The following is a 19,277-nucleotide window of genomic DNA, read 5'->3' as shown; positions in this document are numbered from 1 at the left end:
GAGATTGAAACTAATAAAAATCCACCAAGTAAGCAGAAATCACAAATATGAAAATATCTAAGAAATAAAAAAGTAGGACCATGGTTTTGTGAAAGAGAAAGTTTCTGGAGGAAGTAATTCAAAGCTGAAGTCTGAAAGATAAAAAGGATGTTTCCAAAGCAAAGCACCAGCATACAAAAATAGACTCTCAAATAGTAGGATGAAGAATGAATTTCAAAAATGGAAGGAAGCAATTTTATCAGGAATCTATAGAGGTAAATCAGAATTCAATCCTAGAGAATCTGATAACTCATAAAGATTTCCACTTACATCCCATAGAAAAATGGGAGAGTATTAAGGCTGAAGATATAATATCACTAATATTTAGCCCTTGTTCATACTCATTTCTAATTTAAATTTTCTTTTACTTTGTGATTTGGTTCCTATGTGGGAGTTGAATATGTAACTACTGTTATCTTTATAATTTTTTTAAAATAATGAAGAAAAGTGGAAATAATTTAAAAGGATGAATTATATTTATTTTATTTCTTTAGGGGACAGGGTTATATTTTCTTATTAACTATTTCACAAAATATTAATGTTGCATATTTTGGAGCAATATTTACAAAATGTTTAGTAGTTATGTCAACAGAAAATGTGTATAAAGAAAATTTTCTACAAAGTTTTTGTATTTGTAGTTTATACAATAATTGTACATTTCATTATGTTAGTCATTCCTGACATAAGTAATCTATTGTAGTGTTAATTTTTTTTTTGTTGTTAAAATGCAATAAGCATTTCAGGTGTTATGAAGCATGGTGGAGGGGAGAAGAAAGAAATGATTTAATTTATTTGTTGATTACATGAAAAGTTTGACTAAGCTTATTTTAGAGATATTTTGTAATACAGTTAAATTCACACATACACACAAACACACACACACAAATGACTAAGTCATTATGACTGCAAAACCAGCACTAACCACTTGATGGTAATTCTTGATGCAAATCATACTTGGGAGACTTTGTGCATTGCATCATTACAAACTATATTAGACTAGTTTTTTTCAAAGACATTAGTAAAAAGAACTTTGGAAATTATGTCAGAGAGAAAAATCATTGTGTTTTTGAAAACAAATTACTTAATGTTTCTGCGTAATGAAAATAATAGTTCTAGTATTCCCTGATATAATGTGATTGCCATTATTATGAAGAATATTATGTGGGTCTGAGTAATTCCTTGATAATCATGTATTTAAGAAAACTGACTAAATCAAGATATCTCATGGTATTAAGGACAATTATTTTAGCCCATTATGTGCTCATTGAAATTCCTTAAGTTTGTAAATTTAGAACATCTTATCTGCAGATCTGCAATTACCTTCTGTAGTAAATAATTTCATTCTCAACAGCATTAAGTTATAACTGTATTTTATACAACTATAGAATGGAAGTCAGAACTGGAGAGATAATACAGAAGGAAAGGAACTGGCCTGCAAGTGGCCGACCCTGGTTTGATCCCCAACACTTCATACAATTAGATGTCCCCAAATCACTACCAGGAGTGCTCCTAAGCACAGAACATGGAGTGACCTGTGGGTACAGTCAGGTGTGACTCAATCCCTTACAAAAAATGAATATCCAAAGTGATGTGAAGTAATAAGAACAATATTGAAATATTAAGTGTCTAGCATTTTTAAATATTTATTTACTTTTACAAAATTCTCCATGATGATTTGTTACAGACTTTCAATATACTAACACCAATCCTGCCACCACTGCACCTTCCCACCACCATAATCTCCAACTTTCCTAACCACCCCTTAAGCCTGCCCCAGAACAAAACAACTATAATTCATTTTATGTTGCTTGTTAGAAATAATTTGCTAAGAGAATGATCAAAAATCATTTCTTTAGAAGAAAATTAGTGGAGTGTTGTGTCTCACCATGGAGTCATTAAGCCTTTGTGTAAGAGATTACCTTGATGTTGTTAAAAGTTACACCCTCTGTGCTTATGTTTTATTAATCCAGATTAGTTACAGTACATCCCATCCTATCTAGTGTGCTACTCCTAGTTTATCAGTGAGGTAGTGTTTGGAATGTTGCTCCAGGAAGTCCAAAAATGTAAATGGCAAGATAGAATTGAAGTTAAATTGTTAACTGGATGTCAACTTTCGGCCATGTGTTTAAAGCTGGGTCTTCTGGAACTACAGAGAGGAGTGGGGAGTTAGGCCATCGCCGACTTCGTGAAAGCCTGCATATTTTAGTCAGAAAGCCCTCATACCTGAGTTTTTCAACAGATTAATTTCTGGATGAGGCTCATCATGAGCACTGGACTATGGCTGGGAACATGGTGGCAATTGCGGAGTGTGGAGGCGTTTGGCTGCTAGGGCTCTGTTTTGACAGGCACTAGGTTCACCCACCCCAATCCAGGGTGCCCAGAATGACGCAGCCTTGTGCAGGGTTTGAAAATATCCTTGGAACTTGTTGATCTCTTTCGAGATCTATTGATAGGATCTAATACATTGAAGTAAATAAATAATCATTTCATTACCCTAATTACACCAACTTTGTTACTTTTTATTTAAAAAGTTAAAGGCAAAAATCCTTATGATGGGAGTTTTGTCTTTCATGTTCTTTATCTTTATGAAAATTTATCTCCATCAGATTGTCATACAATACCAAATAATATATACATATGTAATATATGTATATGTATATATGATAACTGGTTGTTCCAATAATATTGTCATACCAATACTGAGTTGACACAAATGAGATGCAGAGGGTTAATAATGTCTATCACAAGCTGAAAACATGACTTTCACAATTTGGAAGTTTTACTGTGTAACCATAAAACAAATAAGCCCGTGGCTCTCTCTTGCTGCCTGTGTTCGGTGGTCTCAGGCACTTTCTCAGTGGGGCCGGCTGATGCCATGTGCAAATGAAGGAGGAAAGGAGGCCAGGCTGATTGGTATCAATTGCAGTTTATTCCAATTTCACCTCTATTCTCCTCTGACACTCCTTCCCTGAATCTCCTTTCCTTCTCTTGGATTCCCCTTGACCCTCCCTGATCTCCGGATTCTCCTTTATTCCTCTCCCCCCGGACTCTGCTCCTACATTCTTCTCCTTTACATTAGTCACCCCTTTGTCCCCCTTGCTAGTCTCTCCATGCCCTGATTCGCCATCCTGGTCTCTCTAGTGCCTCTCACCCTCCAAACCTTGGCAGTAGCAACCACACCCAGGTCTGGTAGCACAATCTACATATGAAAGGCCTTCCTGATCTCCTGCAGGCATAAGATCCTCTGAAGAGCCAAATACCTCCTAGAGTGTGTTTCTCCTTTCCTTAGTCTAATAGCCATTTAAACATTCATCTTAATTCTACTCCTTAATAACATTAATCATTTTTTATGGACAAAGTAAGAGATACTTTAAGCTTGTAAGATGGCTCTCCTGGGGACATCTTGCTATAGATCCCAGACTACAGAAAAGATCAGGTCTTTTCTAACCATCATCATCATCATCATCATCATCATCATCATCATCATCATCATCATCATCATCATCATCATCCCGTTGATCGTCGAATTTCTCGAGCGGTCTCAATAACATCTCCATTCGTTCGTCCTAGACCTGAGATTTCAGAAACCTCTCTCTACTTGTCCTTCCCAACAATACTGCATTGGAGGCTCTTTCAGGGTTAGGGGAATGTGATCCAGCTTGTTACTGATTTGGGCATATGAATACACCATGGGGACCTTGTGAGGCTCACCCATGTGGGCAGGAAACTCCTGGTGGTTTGCCAGGTTCTCCTAGATGGACAAGTCGGTTATGAGATACTTCTTCCGGGAGCTTGCTTTTAAGTCACTGGATACTGGCCATTGATGGGTTTAACCCTAGTGGGTCCTAATCCGGTTGTTACTTTTTGGATCATGACAGAATTTCTCCATGACCATGCTCTTAACTTATAGTTTATTATGGCACTTTGGCCTGGCCCATTTCCATGCCAGGATCGCTCACAACTTGCCCTGGATCTATCCAGTTCCTTGTCACGACTCTGCTTTTTGGGGTGCTAGGAACTAAGGGCAACTGAGGTTTAAGTCAAGAGAACAGATGCCCCAGATTGAATATTATTCAGACTTAATTAACTTCCCAAGTTACAAAAGAAAAGCATTAACTGTCTTCCTGTGTTCATACAAAAAGGACATTGCTCTGAAGTAGCTATGCAAAGGACATAAGGAGCAGAGAAAAGTTATATTTACAAGTTAACAGTCTGATTAAGAGATAAAGGTAACTGGGGGAGGCACCGTCCCCTCCTGCTGCTGCCAAGATGTGATCCCAGGGACCACACGCATGTGCGGCCTCTCCGCAGCTGCACGAGCTTGAATCCAGACCCAGCTAAACCACTTTCGACATGGGCAGCTACTGTCTCCAGCCTGAGAACTAAGCCGCGACCCCATGCCCGCCCAGGAGGGGAAAGGTATTTCTCTCTCTCGCCTCTCCCTTCCTGGGGATGAAGGGCGTGACAACCACAGATGGGGTTTACAAGCTTGCAATGTTCCAATATCCGGAAGAAATCTCCCTGGACTTAGTTGCTAAAGTACAGAAATCCAAAACCTCATTTCTCTTCACAACAGGTCTGACTCTAGTGAGGTGCTCCTAACAATACTGGTGAGGTTTGTGTTGAAATATTGAATGTAACCAAAGTAAATAGAAAGTAAAGTGAAATTTATCAGTTACAAGGCGGGGTGGGGGGTGCAGGGGTGGGCGGGATGGGAGGTGTACTGTGTTTTTTTTTTTGGTGGTGGGATATGGGCACTGGTGAAGGGATGGTTGTTTCAGCATTGTATGACTAAGACTTAAGCCTGAAAGCACTGTAATTTTCCACATGGTGATTCAATAAAATAAAATTCTTATTAAAAAAAAAGAGATAAAGGTGACTGATCAGTTCGGGAAGCAGAGCACAAAGAAAGAAGTTACAGATAAACACAGGAATGGGCGTGCCTTAGGAGCCTGGTGGGTGTAACCCAATAAGCCTAAGCTCCCTGCTGCAAGGCAGAAAGGACAAACCAATGTTATCCTACATGGGCGTCATTTAAATAGTTTGTTATTTAAACTGTCATAGAACATTCAAGTAAACCTTATCTCAAATAATAACTAGAAAGAAGCCTGGAAAGTGAAATCAATTATCAACTCAGAAATGCAAAATTTTAGGGCAGCTATTGTCTTATTTCAGGCTAATTTACATTAAAAAATTTTAAGACAGATTTTTAGATTGGCACGTAGAGTCATTGGTGAATGAGATCCTCTAAGGAAAATAGGTATTTTTATATTTTTCTTCTTTGTACTTGAAGGGTGATTGCAAGAATGCTTAAGTTTAGTACAGTGCTTATACTCATTATTTATAAACTTTAGAATATCAATGATAGACTCCTGCAATAATTCTGTTTTTATTTCTGACACTATAATACTTAAGAAAAGAGATTTCATTATAATATCATGCTAAAAATCTTCACCACCTTCCAAATAAATATGTACATATTTTCAACAAAATTATTATGAATAATTAATGAAATATTTTATATAGCCATATTTAGTATTTTGTATAATTTCATAGCATATCTGTTTTTGCTTTTGAGTTTTAGATAAAATGTCCCAAATTTTGACACATTAATTTTGTTTGCATTTGTAATAGCAATAATATGCCAGAAAAAGAATGTATATATTATACAATTGCTACAATATCAATAAAGAGTAATGCACCACATTTTCACATTTTAGCACCTTCACGGTGAACTTATAAAGTCTTTTACTATAAATCCTAAAATATGTTCTAGCACTAGCATTTTTACATATTAATATGCAAGCTTCTCTTTTATAGCTTTTACTATAAACGCTAATTGTGTTAATGTGCAAAGTTTTGTCTGCCCTACCTGACCAGTATAAGGGTCATATTTATCTTTCTCTTTATGGAAAACTGAAAGAGAAAAGATGAAGAATTTGTACAAGGATATAGTGATCATCTCTGATAAGTAATGAATTAAAATTAATATGCAGATAATAATTGGGGGATTGTATAAAACCTGAAGCCTAAAACTGTTATATCATCCAAATGTGATTCAGAAATTAATCTGAACAACAAATTTCATTGGATGACAATCATGAAGATCAGCAAACCAGTCACTTTGAAGGACAGCAGGAAAAAACAAATAGTTGATAACATCTGATTGTCAGTCACCAAAAGCTTCTAATGGGTATTAAATAAAACCACAGCCTGAACTTATTATATTGTATCAGTTGGGAAAAATATGTATACAGATGTAATGTAGATAGCTATATAGGACCTTAAAAAAAAAAAGAAAGAAAATAATCTTGGGTGGATCACATGATGCCTTGGTTACATAGGGACCTGGGTTTGTACTGTGGCACTGTCTGGTCTCTGCCTCGGACTACTGGTTATAGCTGTTTTTTGTTTAGTTTTGTTTTGTTTTGTTTACGGTAACCTCATTAAAAAAAAACAAATTAAATAAATGTTCAGGGGCTCCCCATGGATGCTTAGGATCTCTGGAGCCACTCCTGGTTACTACTCTGTTGGTCTGCACAAGCCTGAAGGTTTGGTGCTGGGGTCCTTGTGCCAAGAAGTACCAAGGACACCAGGATTCCACCTGGTAGAGCCAGGGAATATGGGGACTTGCTGTCTAACTAGGACCTCAAAAATTCAAGCTATGGGCTACATAATTTGGGGATATCTTCCAGCATAAGAAAAATTTTATTGTTGAGGGAGAACTCTATAATATTTATATCATTTTGGAAATTCAGAAATAGCAGGTTTGCAGTCAGTGACTAAGAAGCTATTTGAAAGGCTGGACAAATGGAACCTATCTTGGACACGGGAACTACTTGGAACATGCCATGAAAGTATCTGGAAATGAAAGAATTGCTTAACCATCAGAATAATAAAAGTAATTCATTAGCCTTCAAATGCTTTTAGAAATTAGCCTGCAAATGCTCTGCTTTGATTTTGGAGTCACTGAATTTGTTTCCTGTTTATCTCCGGGTCAATTTATTATTATTACTACTACTATTATTGGATATGCCAAAAACAGTTAACAATAATTCTCTCAATGAGAGACGTTACTGGTGCCCGCTCGAACAAATCAATGAGCAACGGGATAGTAACTGCACAGTAACTGCACTATTATTATTATTGATTATTACTTTTAATGGATTTGAGGTCACACCCAAGTGTGTTCAGGGACTATTACTATGTATGCAATAGTAAGGCCATTCTTAGAGGTATAAGGTTACAATATGCAATGTTGGGGATTAAATGAGGCTAAATATAGCCCTCTGTACTACCTCTGAAAATGTCAGTTTGTAAAATGTCTTGTTTATCATAGAAGTTGAGAAAAGCAGTTTCTAACCTGTCTGTGATAGCCCAGGATACAAATGTGTGTATTTGGTGAGGTTCTATCCTGGCATCAGAAACTTATGTTTATCTTTCAACTATATATCAATGAGTAATTTCGTTTGGGTCTACTAAAATAGTAGATAAAAATATAACCAAACAAACAAAATTGCAGCATTCTCAGAACTATCCTTGCCCACAAATATGAGGGATACTGTTCTTACATCTCCTCCTGCTTTAAATTAACACCAAGGAAAACTGATTCTCTCATAAGAATTTAGTGCTCTAACAGAGACTCTGTGTTTGAAGTGAAACTCTCCAATAAAATAAATCTGCACCTTGTTTCTGGCTTGGCTCTAAGATTGCCATAAGAGGTTTGACCTTAAGCACTGAAGAGATTCTAATCTTCTCTAATTCAAGATAAAACCCAACTAAGCCCTACTATAAGTGAGGTCATCCAGCACATTTGGCTCTTCTTTTCTTGTGCTTTTTTTTTTTTTATTTTGGTATTTGAACTAATGCTCAGGACTTACTCCTGGCTCTGAAATAAGGGCTCACTCCTGGCTGGGCTAAGGGAGCAATAAAGGGTTCAAGAAGTCAAACCCAGGTCTGCCACATGCAAGGCTTGTGTACCCTGCTTGTTGTTCTGTCTCTTTGGGTCCATCATTATTGTTAAAGTCTCAATGGTTTTCCAGCTTATGTTGGTTTATGTCTGTGACAATTTAATATTTTTTAACTCCTTAAATGTACTGTCTAATTATGGGTATCACGCCATATATCTATCATGATGTACTAACATATACTAACATATATCTTGCAAATAATAAATATTCAACAATTGTAAGATGTTATTTTACTATTATCATCATCCTTAACAATATTATCCTACTTGTGAGGATTAAGTTATTTTAGAAAAACTGATGAGCATGGTAAGCAGGACAGAGCAGAACATTTTTGTTTCATTTGCTTCCATACTCATTTTCTCATTCTCTGAAAATTAAACAAATATAAAAATTAAATTAAAAATCACTATGGGAAATGGGCTGGAAAGATATTTCATAGGACTGAAATGTATGTCTAACATGCATGAGTCGCTGACTTTGATTGCTGGCACATGACTCCTTTCCCTCCACTTCACACTCCTGTCATACTGCAAGTAGCCTTGATGGCACACCAGGCCGCCAGGTGTATCTGGGTGGCCAGGCACCACTGCGTTAGAGCAACACTGCACTGTAATTGTATTATTAGGACCCTGGACTCCTTAATAATGCTGGGAAGACCCTCCCTGAAATCATCTTAGAAGATAAAACCTTTAAAGAGCATGTTATTTAGGGCAAGGTGACATTACTATTATTAGAACAAAGTTGATGATAATTTGCAAAAATCAAACATCAATTTAGTCTTTCAAATAAGTAATTTAAAAAAGCATGTAGTAAAGAGACTTTGCTGAGTGAGAATAGGCAATTCAAGAATGGGCTAATCGGGGCCAGAGCGATAGCACAGCGGGTAGGGCGTTTGCCTTGCACGCGGCCGACCCAGGTTCGATCCCTGGCATCCCATATGGTCCCCCAAGCACCGCCAGGAGTAATTCCTGAGTGCAAAGCCAGGAGTAACCCCTGAGCATCGCTGGGTGTGACCTAAAAAGCAAAAAAAAAAAAAAAAAAAAAAAAGAATGGGCTAATCAAAAGCATAATTTGGTTGCATTTCATGAATAAAAATAAGAAATGTTGAAATATATATAACATTTGTGAATAGAAAAACATGGATTTTATAAGCAGCTTGACTTTGTTATTGCCTCTTTTATATTTTTATTAAAGTGAATTAGTAAATAAAGTGAATTAATAATGCATAATTTTCTTTTAGGGATTACCTGCCAGTCGTGTGAGGTATAGAGTAGATGATGTCCAGTTTCCTTATCCTGCAAGTATTTTTGATGTAGAAGAAAATTCTGGAAGAGTAATAACTCGAGTCAATCTTAATGAAGAACCAACAACTATTTTTAAGGTTAATACTAAGTTTTCCTCTACTTTCTATTGTATGTTTAAATTTTTATTGAGAATTTAGCTCACTAGATAACTGAACTCTTTAAATTATTCTCCATTTATTCATTCATTTATTCACCGGGAACTATATTTTTTCTGCAAAAGCATTTGTAAAATGCATTAGTAAAAAATATGTATCATAACTTGAGTATAACTAGAAGTTATCATTTTGATCTCAACTCTTATGTGTTTAGGTGAATACAACTAAACACATACTTTAGAATACGGCAGGCATATTATTAACACTGCTTTAATGCGACAATATTATATACATGCCAATAAAATTAATGCTAATTAATGATTATGGCAGAATATTGGATGGGTATATTACAGGTTATTTTTGGTCAAATGCTTTGTCATTGGATAATTAGCTTATCTTCAGATCATCTATCATTATTTTTTTAAACAATATTTGCTGCTGCAAAACTCATTGTGAAAATATCTTTCGACATTTTTTTTCCTTAATATTACTGAGAGGCAGAGTTTCTGAATTAAGCTTATAAACTTACTACGTGATGAGCATCAAACATATTGAAATATATATTACATTCACAAATTATATATTAATATAATATTAATCAGTCAGTCAGTCACAGTCATCCCATTGCTCATCGATTTGCTCAAGCAGGCACCAGTAAAATTATATATTTAATTTATTAAATATCTGAGCATAACCATTTTATTAAAGTTATTTAGAAATGTATCACTTCGAATAAAGACCTCAGTACTACACTGGGAAAAATCTTTATTAGTTAACCTTTCTAAAGGTGAATGTGTACTAGGTCTCACATAATTGCATTAATATATGAAACAATTGTTTTGTATATAAAGTATTAACCCGGAAGTAAATCATAGCTGTCAAAATGATTCTTGATTATGTTTTAATGATCTAAGGTGAATTAATTTGATCAGTAACTGCCAAGTTTCAATATTTTACACAATAGAGAGCTAGTATAATTATAAAAATTCTTATTATGTATTATCAAAGACATAAGACTATAAATGTTTTAATGATATTTGAATAACATTCTAACACTAAATCTTTTCTTTAGTTTGCTATTTCAGAAACACTAATCTATGAACTAGAGATTATGTATATTCTCATTGCTATTATGGGAGTGTATATTAAATGTGCTAAACTATTGTCATTTTCAATTTGACACTCCAACAAAAAATATATCTGACAGATAATCCTGTATAAAACTATTCACTGAAAAATAAACTATTTTAATAAGGAAACTTTTTTGTTATTGATGTAACTGATTTTGAAGTTTAAAATAAGTGTTAGTGTTTAAATAACTTATACTGTAGCCATCAAAATAATTGTAGAGGAGAAAAAGTTTATTTTTGACATAATATTGTTGTATTAGAGTCATATTTTGTTAGTGTCTTCTCATCATAGAATTAGTTATTCAAAGTCTTTGAGCTCTCTCATACAGAAAATAAAAATAATATCAATATTAGAGAATTCCTAGATGGTTAAGTGAGATACATGTAGCATATTTAATATAATGCTCTTAGTATATGGTAAGAAAATGGCCATTGACTGACCCGGAAACTATCAGTCCAATGTTAAACCTATACAGAGAAAATAATGTTTTTACTTTCTTCTTGTTTGTAGTATTAATATAAACTTTTATTACATTTTAAGTTGGTGGTTGTTGCTTTTGATGATGGTGAGCCTGTAATGTCCAGCAGTGCCACAGTAAAGATTCTTGTCTTGCATCCTGGAGAAATCCCACGCTTTACTCAAGAGGAATATAGGTATTGATACTTACCAACTTCTGCAATAAAGTTTTTATTGCATGCCTACTTTTAAACTGATAATGTGAAATGAATTGACTAATGAAACAATCTTCTAATTCTAAATTCACATCATTTGATTAATTAAGCAATCTTGTAAGTCTAATTTATGGTTTTCCAAAATCCCACAGCATTATATTTATTTTAAGCTGTTAAAAAATTAAAAAAATAAGCAGTTGTAATGAAACATAGTTTTGGATTTAATTGGAAATAAATAATGATCTTAAAGGTAAGTTGAATATAGTCAATTGTATATTCAAGTACATTAAATGTATTCAGATACGTTAAATTTTGACATGTAAATAAAACTAGATTTTTCATATAATTGATGAGTGTATGTGTAGGTTTTATTTTTATACTATATAACACATACTATAGTTATAGAATTGCTATCCCTACTTTCTTAGTTGAGGTTTCCATAATACAATGCTTAACAGATTTATTTTAATGTTAATATTATGAAATTGTTCCTCGAAATAATGATAAGTCATACAAATAATGAATGTCAAAGAATATTTTAATGTTAAAATGGAACATATACTTCATAATTTTGTATTTGTCACATTTTTACATTAAGGTGAAATTTAAAACGTAAAGAAATGTGATCAGAGCACTTTCTCAGAACCAAACTGCAGGAAGATTTTAGAGTTAGAAATTGGAAAAATCTTTATCTGTGTCTTTAAAAAAAACTAGTACTGTACAGATGAATTTTTATGGATAACACTAGTAACACTAATTGTATTACAATTAAACAATTACAATTTTAAAGCTAATTGTATAACACTAATACAATCTAAGTATATTTTATATGAAAGCTACGATTAGCCTCAAACAACATTTTTATTATCTGTAACATTTAGTGTCTAATATCTTTTTTAAGTATAAAACAGTGCTTAGGGGCTGGAGTGATAGCACAGCGGGTAGGGCGTTTGCCTTGCACGCGGCCAACCCGGGTTGGAATCCCAGCATCCCATATGGTCCCCTGAGCACTGCCAGGGGTAATTCCTGAGTGCAGAGCCAGGAGTAACCCCTGTGCATCGCCAGGTGTGACCCAAAAAGCAAAAAAAATAAAAATAAAAAAAAAATAAAACAGTGCTTAGATTCAGAGTTATTCCTTTTATTGTACTTGAAATCCATGACCCACTTCATTGGCCTTATATATTTCTAATTATTTTCTGTAGTTTTTTTTTTTTCTTTTTCAGTCACAAACACCCGGGGATGCACAATGGTTACTCCTGGCTCTGCGCTCAGGAATTACCCAGGGGTAATGGTCAGGGGACCATATGGGATGCTAGGAATCGAACCCGGGTTGGATGAGTGCAAGGCAAATGCCCTACCTGCTGTGCTATTGCTCTAGCCCCTCTAATTGTTTTCTGAAGGGATCATTTTAAATAATTCTGAGATTTGGGAACTTCAAAATATGACTTTTATGAGTATATGTGTTGGTATACCATGGATATTTTTATCTGTCTGTCTCAGTTTTGGGGAAGTGAAGATTTTACTTAAAATTATTCAAGTAAAAATAAAACTACTTTTTATTGATTGCATCATGATTGGATATGTGATAGAAAATTCTATTCTTTCTTTTAAGTATAATTTTGTTTTATAATTTTTGTATCCATTAAGTTTAGACATTAAAGAATTTTATTAGCATGTTTGTATCCATAGGATATAATTTTCTCACAAGAAACCAAAGGAAGATCATTATATACCATATGATGACTTTTTGATTTATACTAGCTATAACTTCACATCAGAAGCACGTATCCATTAGGTTAAAAAAGAACTACACAAATGATATAGTACTACTGTGAAACTAATTTAGTTCAGATAAGAAATCTTCAGGAGGAAAAATGTCAAGGACACACTAAACTGACTGAACATGAAATAAACATATGCATTGAAACCCAAAATATTTTAGCTGTGCCTGTCTAAGGAAAAACTGGAAGTGAAACAATGATATATGTGATTCAAGAACTATAAAGATTTCACATAATAACACACATAGAATTTGGATTTTTATTTCTCTAAAATTTTCTAGAACTACCTACAAAATTTAGCTGTATCAGGAAGTAAAATATTGAGGGATGAGTTTGGTCATGAGTCTGGTAGCATTTACATTGAATTAAATATTTTTCTTTTTTATTAAAAAGCTGACTCTGCAATTTTCAAATGCTAAATTCAATCATGAAATTTATTAAGCAGATAATCCTGCATAACTCATATCCAAACCAGGAAAACTATATTTAAAATAATAATGCTCTGTGAACAGTCTATTATGAATTATGCTTTCATCACCATATCTACTATTTAGAATTTACTTTGTTTTTGTTGTCATGGTACCCCATAGATTCAAATTCTTTAAATAGCAATATATATGTATGTATACATATATATATATTTAGAAATATCAGAAATGTGTTTATTTTGGTCTCCTGAGCTTAAAGAAAGGTGTAAGCTCTTTCATGTTTTTCACTAGCATATCTAGATCTGAAGTTCAAAAAATGTACTTACTATTTGAGGAAAATCCAAAAATTCATCATAGTTCAGCCCTTCACACTACCGTTTCCAGGATTTCTTTTTTCCAAAGACTCATCATTCCTTGAAGAAAAGAAGAAGCACTGTAGCACTGTCATCCTGTTGTTCATTGATTTGCTTGAGCAGGCACCAGTAATGTTTCCATTTTGAGACTTGTTGTTACTGTTTTTGGCATAGCAAATACGCCACGGGTAGCTTGCCAGGCTCTGCTGAGAGGGTGGGATACTCTCAGTGGTTTGTCGGGCTCTCTGAGAGGGACGGAGGAATCGAACCCGAGGTTGGCTGCATGTAAGGCAAACGCCCTGCCTGCTGTGCTATTGCTCCAGTCTAAGAAAGAAAAAATAACACTACTCCCAAAATAACTCATAATGATGTCCCTTTCATATGGGTTTGTATTTAGAGTGCATTTCCTTATTAGTAGAAATATGTCACGAGATTCTCTATTACATTGCTCAGTAACTCCTTTAGTTAAACTACTATGACATTAAGGACAAGGTCATAGGTTTCATGGGGCATTATCATTTATTTCCTTTTCAATTGTTTTAAGTTCCTTCTTAAAGATAAAATTTGTTTGCTCCAATCAGCTTTTTACCTTTTCTGAAAATAACTAATAACTGCCAATAGAGCCTACAAATAACATGCAGTTAAATAAGAGAATATAGCCAAGTATGTGGTGCTAAAATTTAAAATACTCTAGCGAGAGCATGTGGAGTAATTGTTGACTTTCCAGCATAACATTTACAACAATCTCAAGCCACACTCTTGGTTATTTCATTTTACTTGTTATTTGTATGAAAGGGTAATTTGGTAAAATTGCTGCATCCTATACTTAATGAAAATAGTCTCACCCGAATCAATATGATGGCATATTAAATTCAATATACGTGGGTTAATAGTATTTTATTTTATTTTTGTTAGTTTTCTTTTGGGCCAAAACTGAAAATGTTGAATGTTTCTTTATTCCTGGCTCTACACTAAGTAATCACTCCTGGCAATGCTCAGGGGACTTTATGGGATACCTGAAATGAACCCAGGTTGTCTCCATGCAAGGCAAGCACCCTACCTGCCATAATTTGTCTGCAGCCCCTATTTTACTTTTTATAAAGCAGCCATAAAATATTTTTTAAAAGTTGTATCAAATGTTGTCAGAGAAAAGTAATTTTGGATAAAATTTTTAATGAAGGTAAGTGTTAAAATAGGCTGAAATCTACTTGTAAAAAACTAAAGCATGCCGTTGGGCGCATGCACTCTCGGGCTCTGAGGGCTGTTCTGTCTCACTGCCCGTGTTCGGTGCTCTGGAACCGCTGTGTATTGGCTGGACCGGGACGGCCGTTGGCCAAGGACAGGTGAAAGGAAGAACGAGGACCAAGTTGGTTGCTGATTAGTTACCGTTTATTCAATCTTCCATCTTTCCCATCTCCCGCATTTCTAGCTCTGTCCTCTCTCTCGATCTACCCCAGCCTCTCTCGCTTCTCTAGTCTCTCCTCCTACTTGTCTCTCCCACCTTGCCCTCTAGGCTACACCCAGCCAGGTAGCAAAATCAACATAAGAAAGCCCTTCCTGAGGGCAGAGCATTCCAAAGCCTTTCCTGACTCTTAAGGTATTTTTCTTTTCCTTAGTCCAAACACTTATTAACATCTTAATACTAGTTATTTTTGGATGGACATAGCAAGGGATACATTGAGGCTTGCAAGGCAGCTCTCCTGGCAACATCTTGCCACAGGCTCAGACCACAGCACTCAGGCCAGATTAATCATTCCTCACCCTAGCAGGGTCCAAATCTAGTATCACTGTTTGGATCATGACAGCATTTGTCCATGATCAAGCTCTTAACTTATAGTTAAGCATTAGGCACTTTGGCCAGGCCCATCTCAATGCCAGGGTAGCACACAACTCACCGCTTGCCCTGGGTCCATCTCATCCCTCGGCGGGATCCTGCTTTTGGGGGTGCTAGGAAGTAAGGGCAGCTGAGGCTTAGGTCGAGAGAACAGATGCCCAGGAGGAAAATATCATTTAGAGTCAAATGACTCTCAGGTTACAAAAGCATAGTATTTGCTAAGTCTTCCTGTGTCCATACAAAAAGGACATTGCTCAGAATAAACTATGCAAAGGACTCAAGGAGAAGAGAAAAACAATATTTACAAGTCAACAGAACACTAAGAAAGAAGCTACAAATAAACAAAGAGGAATGGGAGCACCATAACGGGAGTAACCTAATAAACCTAAACTACCTGAGTCTATGTTATCCTACACTACTGAGAGTATACCTCCCATATGGTAGAGCCTGGCAAGCTACCCGTGGCGTATTCAATATGCCAAGAACAGTAGCAACATGTCTCACAATGGAGATGTTACTGGTGCCCACTTGAGCAAATCGATGAACAATGGGAAGACAGTGCTACAGTGCTAAGATAATTAAAGGCAGAGTGACTTTTTCCTGCATTAAGCAGCAAGTATTAAGAATAATGTACCAACTTATATTTTAGGTGGTTTATTTTGGGATAGCAAACTATACTTATTTAGATGGTATAAGAAAAAATACAACATTTCGAGGCACCTTTTTTTAAAAAAAAATTATTAGTGACACCGTGAGGTACAGTTACAGACTTACAAACTTTCATGCTTGTGTTTCCGTCATACAATGGTCGAGTGTCCATCCCTTTACCAGTGCCCATTTTCCACCACCAATGGTCCCAGCACCCTCCCACAACCCCTACCCTGTCCTCCCGCCACCCCACCCTGCCTCTGTGACAGGGCATTCCCTTTTGCTCTCTCTCTCCTTTGGGGTGTTGTGGTTTGCAGTGGAGGTATTAAGTGGCCATCGTGTTCCATCATACTCTACTTTCAGCCCGCATCTCCCATCCTGAATGGTCCTCCCTAGCACCCTTTCCTTGGTGGTCCCTTCTCTATATGAGCTGCCTTTACACCCAGCATTTGAAGCCGGCTTCTAAGCTGTGTGATAATTGTTTGGAGGCATATTTTTAAAAATTATGCTCACTTAGAAAATAATTTTTCATAACTGTCTGTCATGAATGTATAGCAAAAGACTGATGAATTCATGTTGTCATTGACCTGAATGAAATATAAATTCTAGTTACATACACTAGTTTCAAGTGTCCCACATTTATCAACCCTTTTATCTTAATATATTTGAATAATATTTCTCATACACACTCTAAATTATATTTTTGTTTCTCTATGTGATAAAATATATTAAATCTAGCCAACTTATTTTTATTTAATATGCTTACATATATCAACTAATATAAATTTGTATATTTCAAAATATCTTTTTAGTTTTTATACAAATAGTGTTACATGTAGGTTTCTTTTCTAGCAATTATGCTTCGGTAAGAAATTTAGTATGAGTTTGATTAGAAAAATACTTATGTGAGATCTCAAAGCCTAGTCTATTGATCACTGTATCACTGTCATCTCATTGTTCATTGATTTGCTCAAGCAGGCACCAGTAACGTCTCCATTCATCCTAGCCCTGAGATTTAAGCAGCCTCTATTTACTCATTCTTTCTAACAGTGCCATATTGGAGGCTCTTTCATGGTCAGGGTAATGAGAACCATCCTTGTTACTGTTTTTGGCATATCAAATACTCCACGGGAAGCTTGCCAGGCTCTGTCGTACAATCTATCGATAAAGGGATTAATATAAGGTAGGATTGAATTTTGAAACCAAAGTTAGATATCAGAAAGCTTTTATCTGTCTAGAATGACATTATCTTTGCAAAGATTTTACCGGTTATTATAGTTCAATAGCCTCTGGGAGTATGATCTTATATAGACCCACAAATGGATTTCAGAGCATCACAGTTAAAATTGTGGTCAAGTTTACTTCCTCTTGTGGTATCTGTGGATCATATTCTAATTACTCCTTCATAGACATATTTGATAAGACAGTTTTAATCAATCATCTATTTGGATTTTCTTGAAAGTAATTATATTTGACATATTCAGGGATTATGTTTTGATATATTTCATTTAGTACAACAAAATTATCAAAAACCGAAGTCATTCAAATGTGTACTATTCCTTGAGTATGGATTGACTTCTGTAGGTCAAATACTGTAGCATTTGGTAGAATATTACTTGACCTTCATATCAGGATGATAGACTCAAACTTAAACACACGGGGATTTACTTGTCATCAGTTTTAGAGGTAAATATCATGAAAAGGTCAAAATGTCTAGAATAGATCATAAAGTATAAAAGTGAATATTGATTTTTAAGTTTGAAATGCAGTATTTTACACAATGTAACAAACATTTTACCAAAAACAATAATTTTTAAATTTCAAAACCAATCTGTTACAAATATAGACATAAACCTTGGCATTAATTTTAGTGAAAGTATATCTGAGTTGATTATTAAACTTTGTATCACTTAATGCCAAATTTATATTCATTTCAAGAATTTATGTATTTTAAGATGTAATTTTCAAAAGAGCAATTCAATATTTATATTTACTTATATAAAAATAGAGAAGCAGCAGATGTTCCTGGGGAATATTTGTTAACTTCATAAACAAGTTTCTATTTTTCTTACTCTTAGAAAAATATTAGGCCATTTTCAATTTACATTATTTAAATTTACTATAACCATCTTACATACAACACAGTGAAATTTCTTTAAATTTTCAATATCCTTGAATACTGAAAATAATGTTTTTAGTTTTTCCTACTAAAGTAAATATCTCTGATGCTGTTTGTACTGTTGGAATAGTGCACAGCACACATGAGACAATCATGAACAGCATTGTAAATTATGATGCTTCAATAAAATGGAAAAAAATTTAAAAAGAAAATAGCACTGTAGCACTGTCATCCCGTTGTTCAATAATTTGCTCGAATGGGCACCAGTAAGATCTCCATTTTGAGACATGATGTTACTGTTTTTGGCATATTGAATATGCCATGGGTAGGATAAAATTGTAATAAAAAAAAAATTTAAAGTGTTGGGGCTGGAGCGATAGCACAGCGGGTAGGGCGTTTTTTGCCTTGCACGCGGCCGACCCGGGTTCGAATCCCAGCATCCCATATGGTCGCCTGAGCACCGCCAGGGGTGATTCCTGAGTGCAGAGCCAGGAGTGACCCCTGTGCATCGCCGGGTGTGACCCAAAAAGCAAAAAAAAAAAAAAATTTAAAGTGGTAATAAAAAGAAAAATGCTTTGCCAGTTAATATAAATTACTCTTGCAGCTAAAAACAATATTGTATATAGGATTTATATTGGAGCATAAAGATAAAGCAAATTTTATAAATAACTACAAAGTATTGGAAATCCACCTCTTATTATACAATAAAATGAAAGCATATAATTTAAAATCCAGTAATTTATTATTATATTGATTGTGAAAAATTCAAATGTTATTAAAAAAGAAAAAAAAGAGCGAACAGTTGTATTTAATATTACATTAACACAGAGAATTTAAATGAACTTATATTAAAGAACATTTCTATCATTCTTATAGAAATAAACTGGACTTGGGACTTTTAGAG

At 34.8% G+C, this 19,277-nt stretch overlaps 1 protein-coding gene across 1 annotated transcript in view; it reads left to right on the top strand.

Moving 5' to 3' along the window:
• The window catches only part of PCDH15 (protocadherin related 15), a 1,456,321-nt gene that overhangs the window by 1,309,697 nt on the left and 127,347 nt on the right, over positions 1–19,277 (top strand). The window contains exons 24-25 of the mRNA XM_055118856.1: positions 9,250–9,390; positions 11,080–11,192. Of these exons, the coding sequence (XP_054974831.1) occupies positions 9,250–9,390; positions 11,080–11,192 (254 nt within the window). The remainder of the gene's footprint in view (positions 1–9,249; positions 9,391–11,079; positions 11,193–19,277) is intronic.

The sequence above is a fragment of the Sorex araneus genome, chromosome 11 (genome assembly GCF_027595985.1).
Source record: "Sorex araneus isolate mSorAra2 chromosome 11, mSorAra2.pri, whole genome shotgun sequence".
In the NCBI taxonomy this organism is placed as follows: Eukaryota; Metazoa; Chordata; class Mammalia; order Eulipotyphla; family Soricidae; genus Sorex; species Sorex araneus.
Note: the sequence above shows the minus strand (reverse complement) of the source record. Positions and strands in the feature narration are given on the sequence as shown.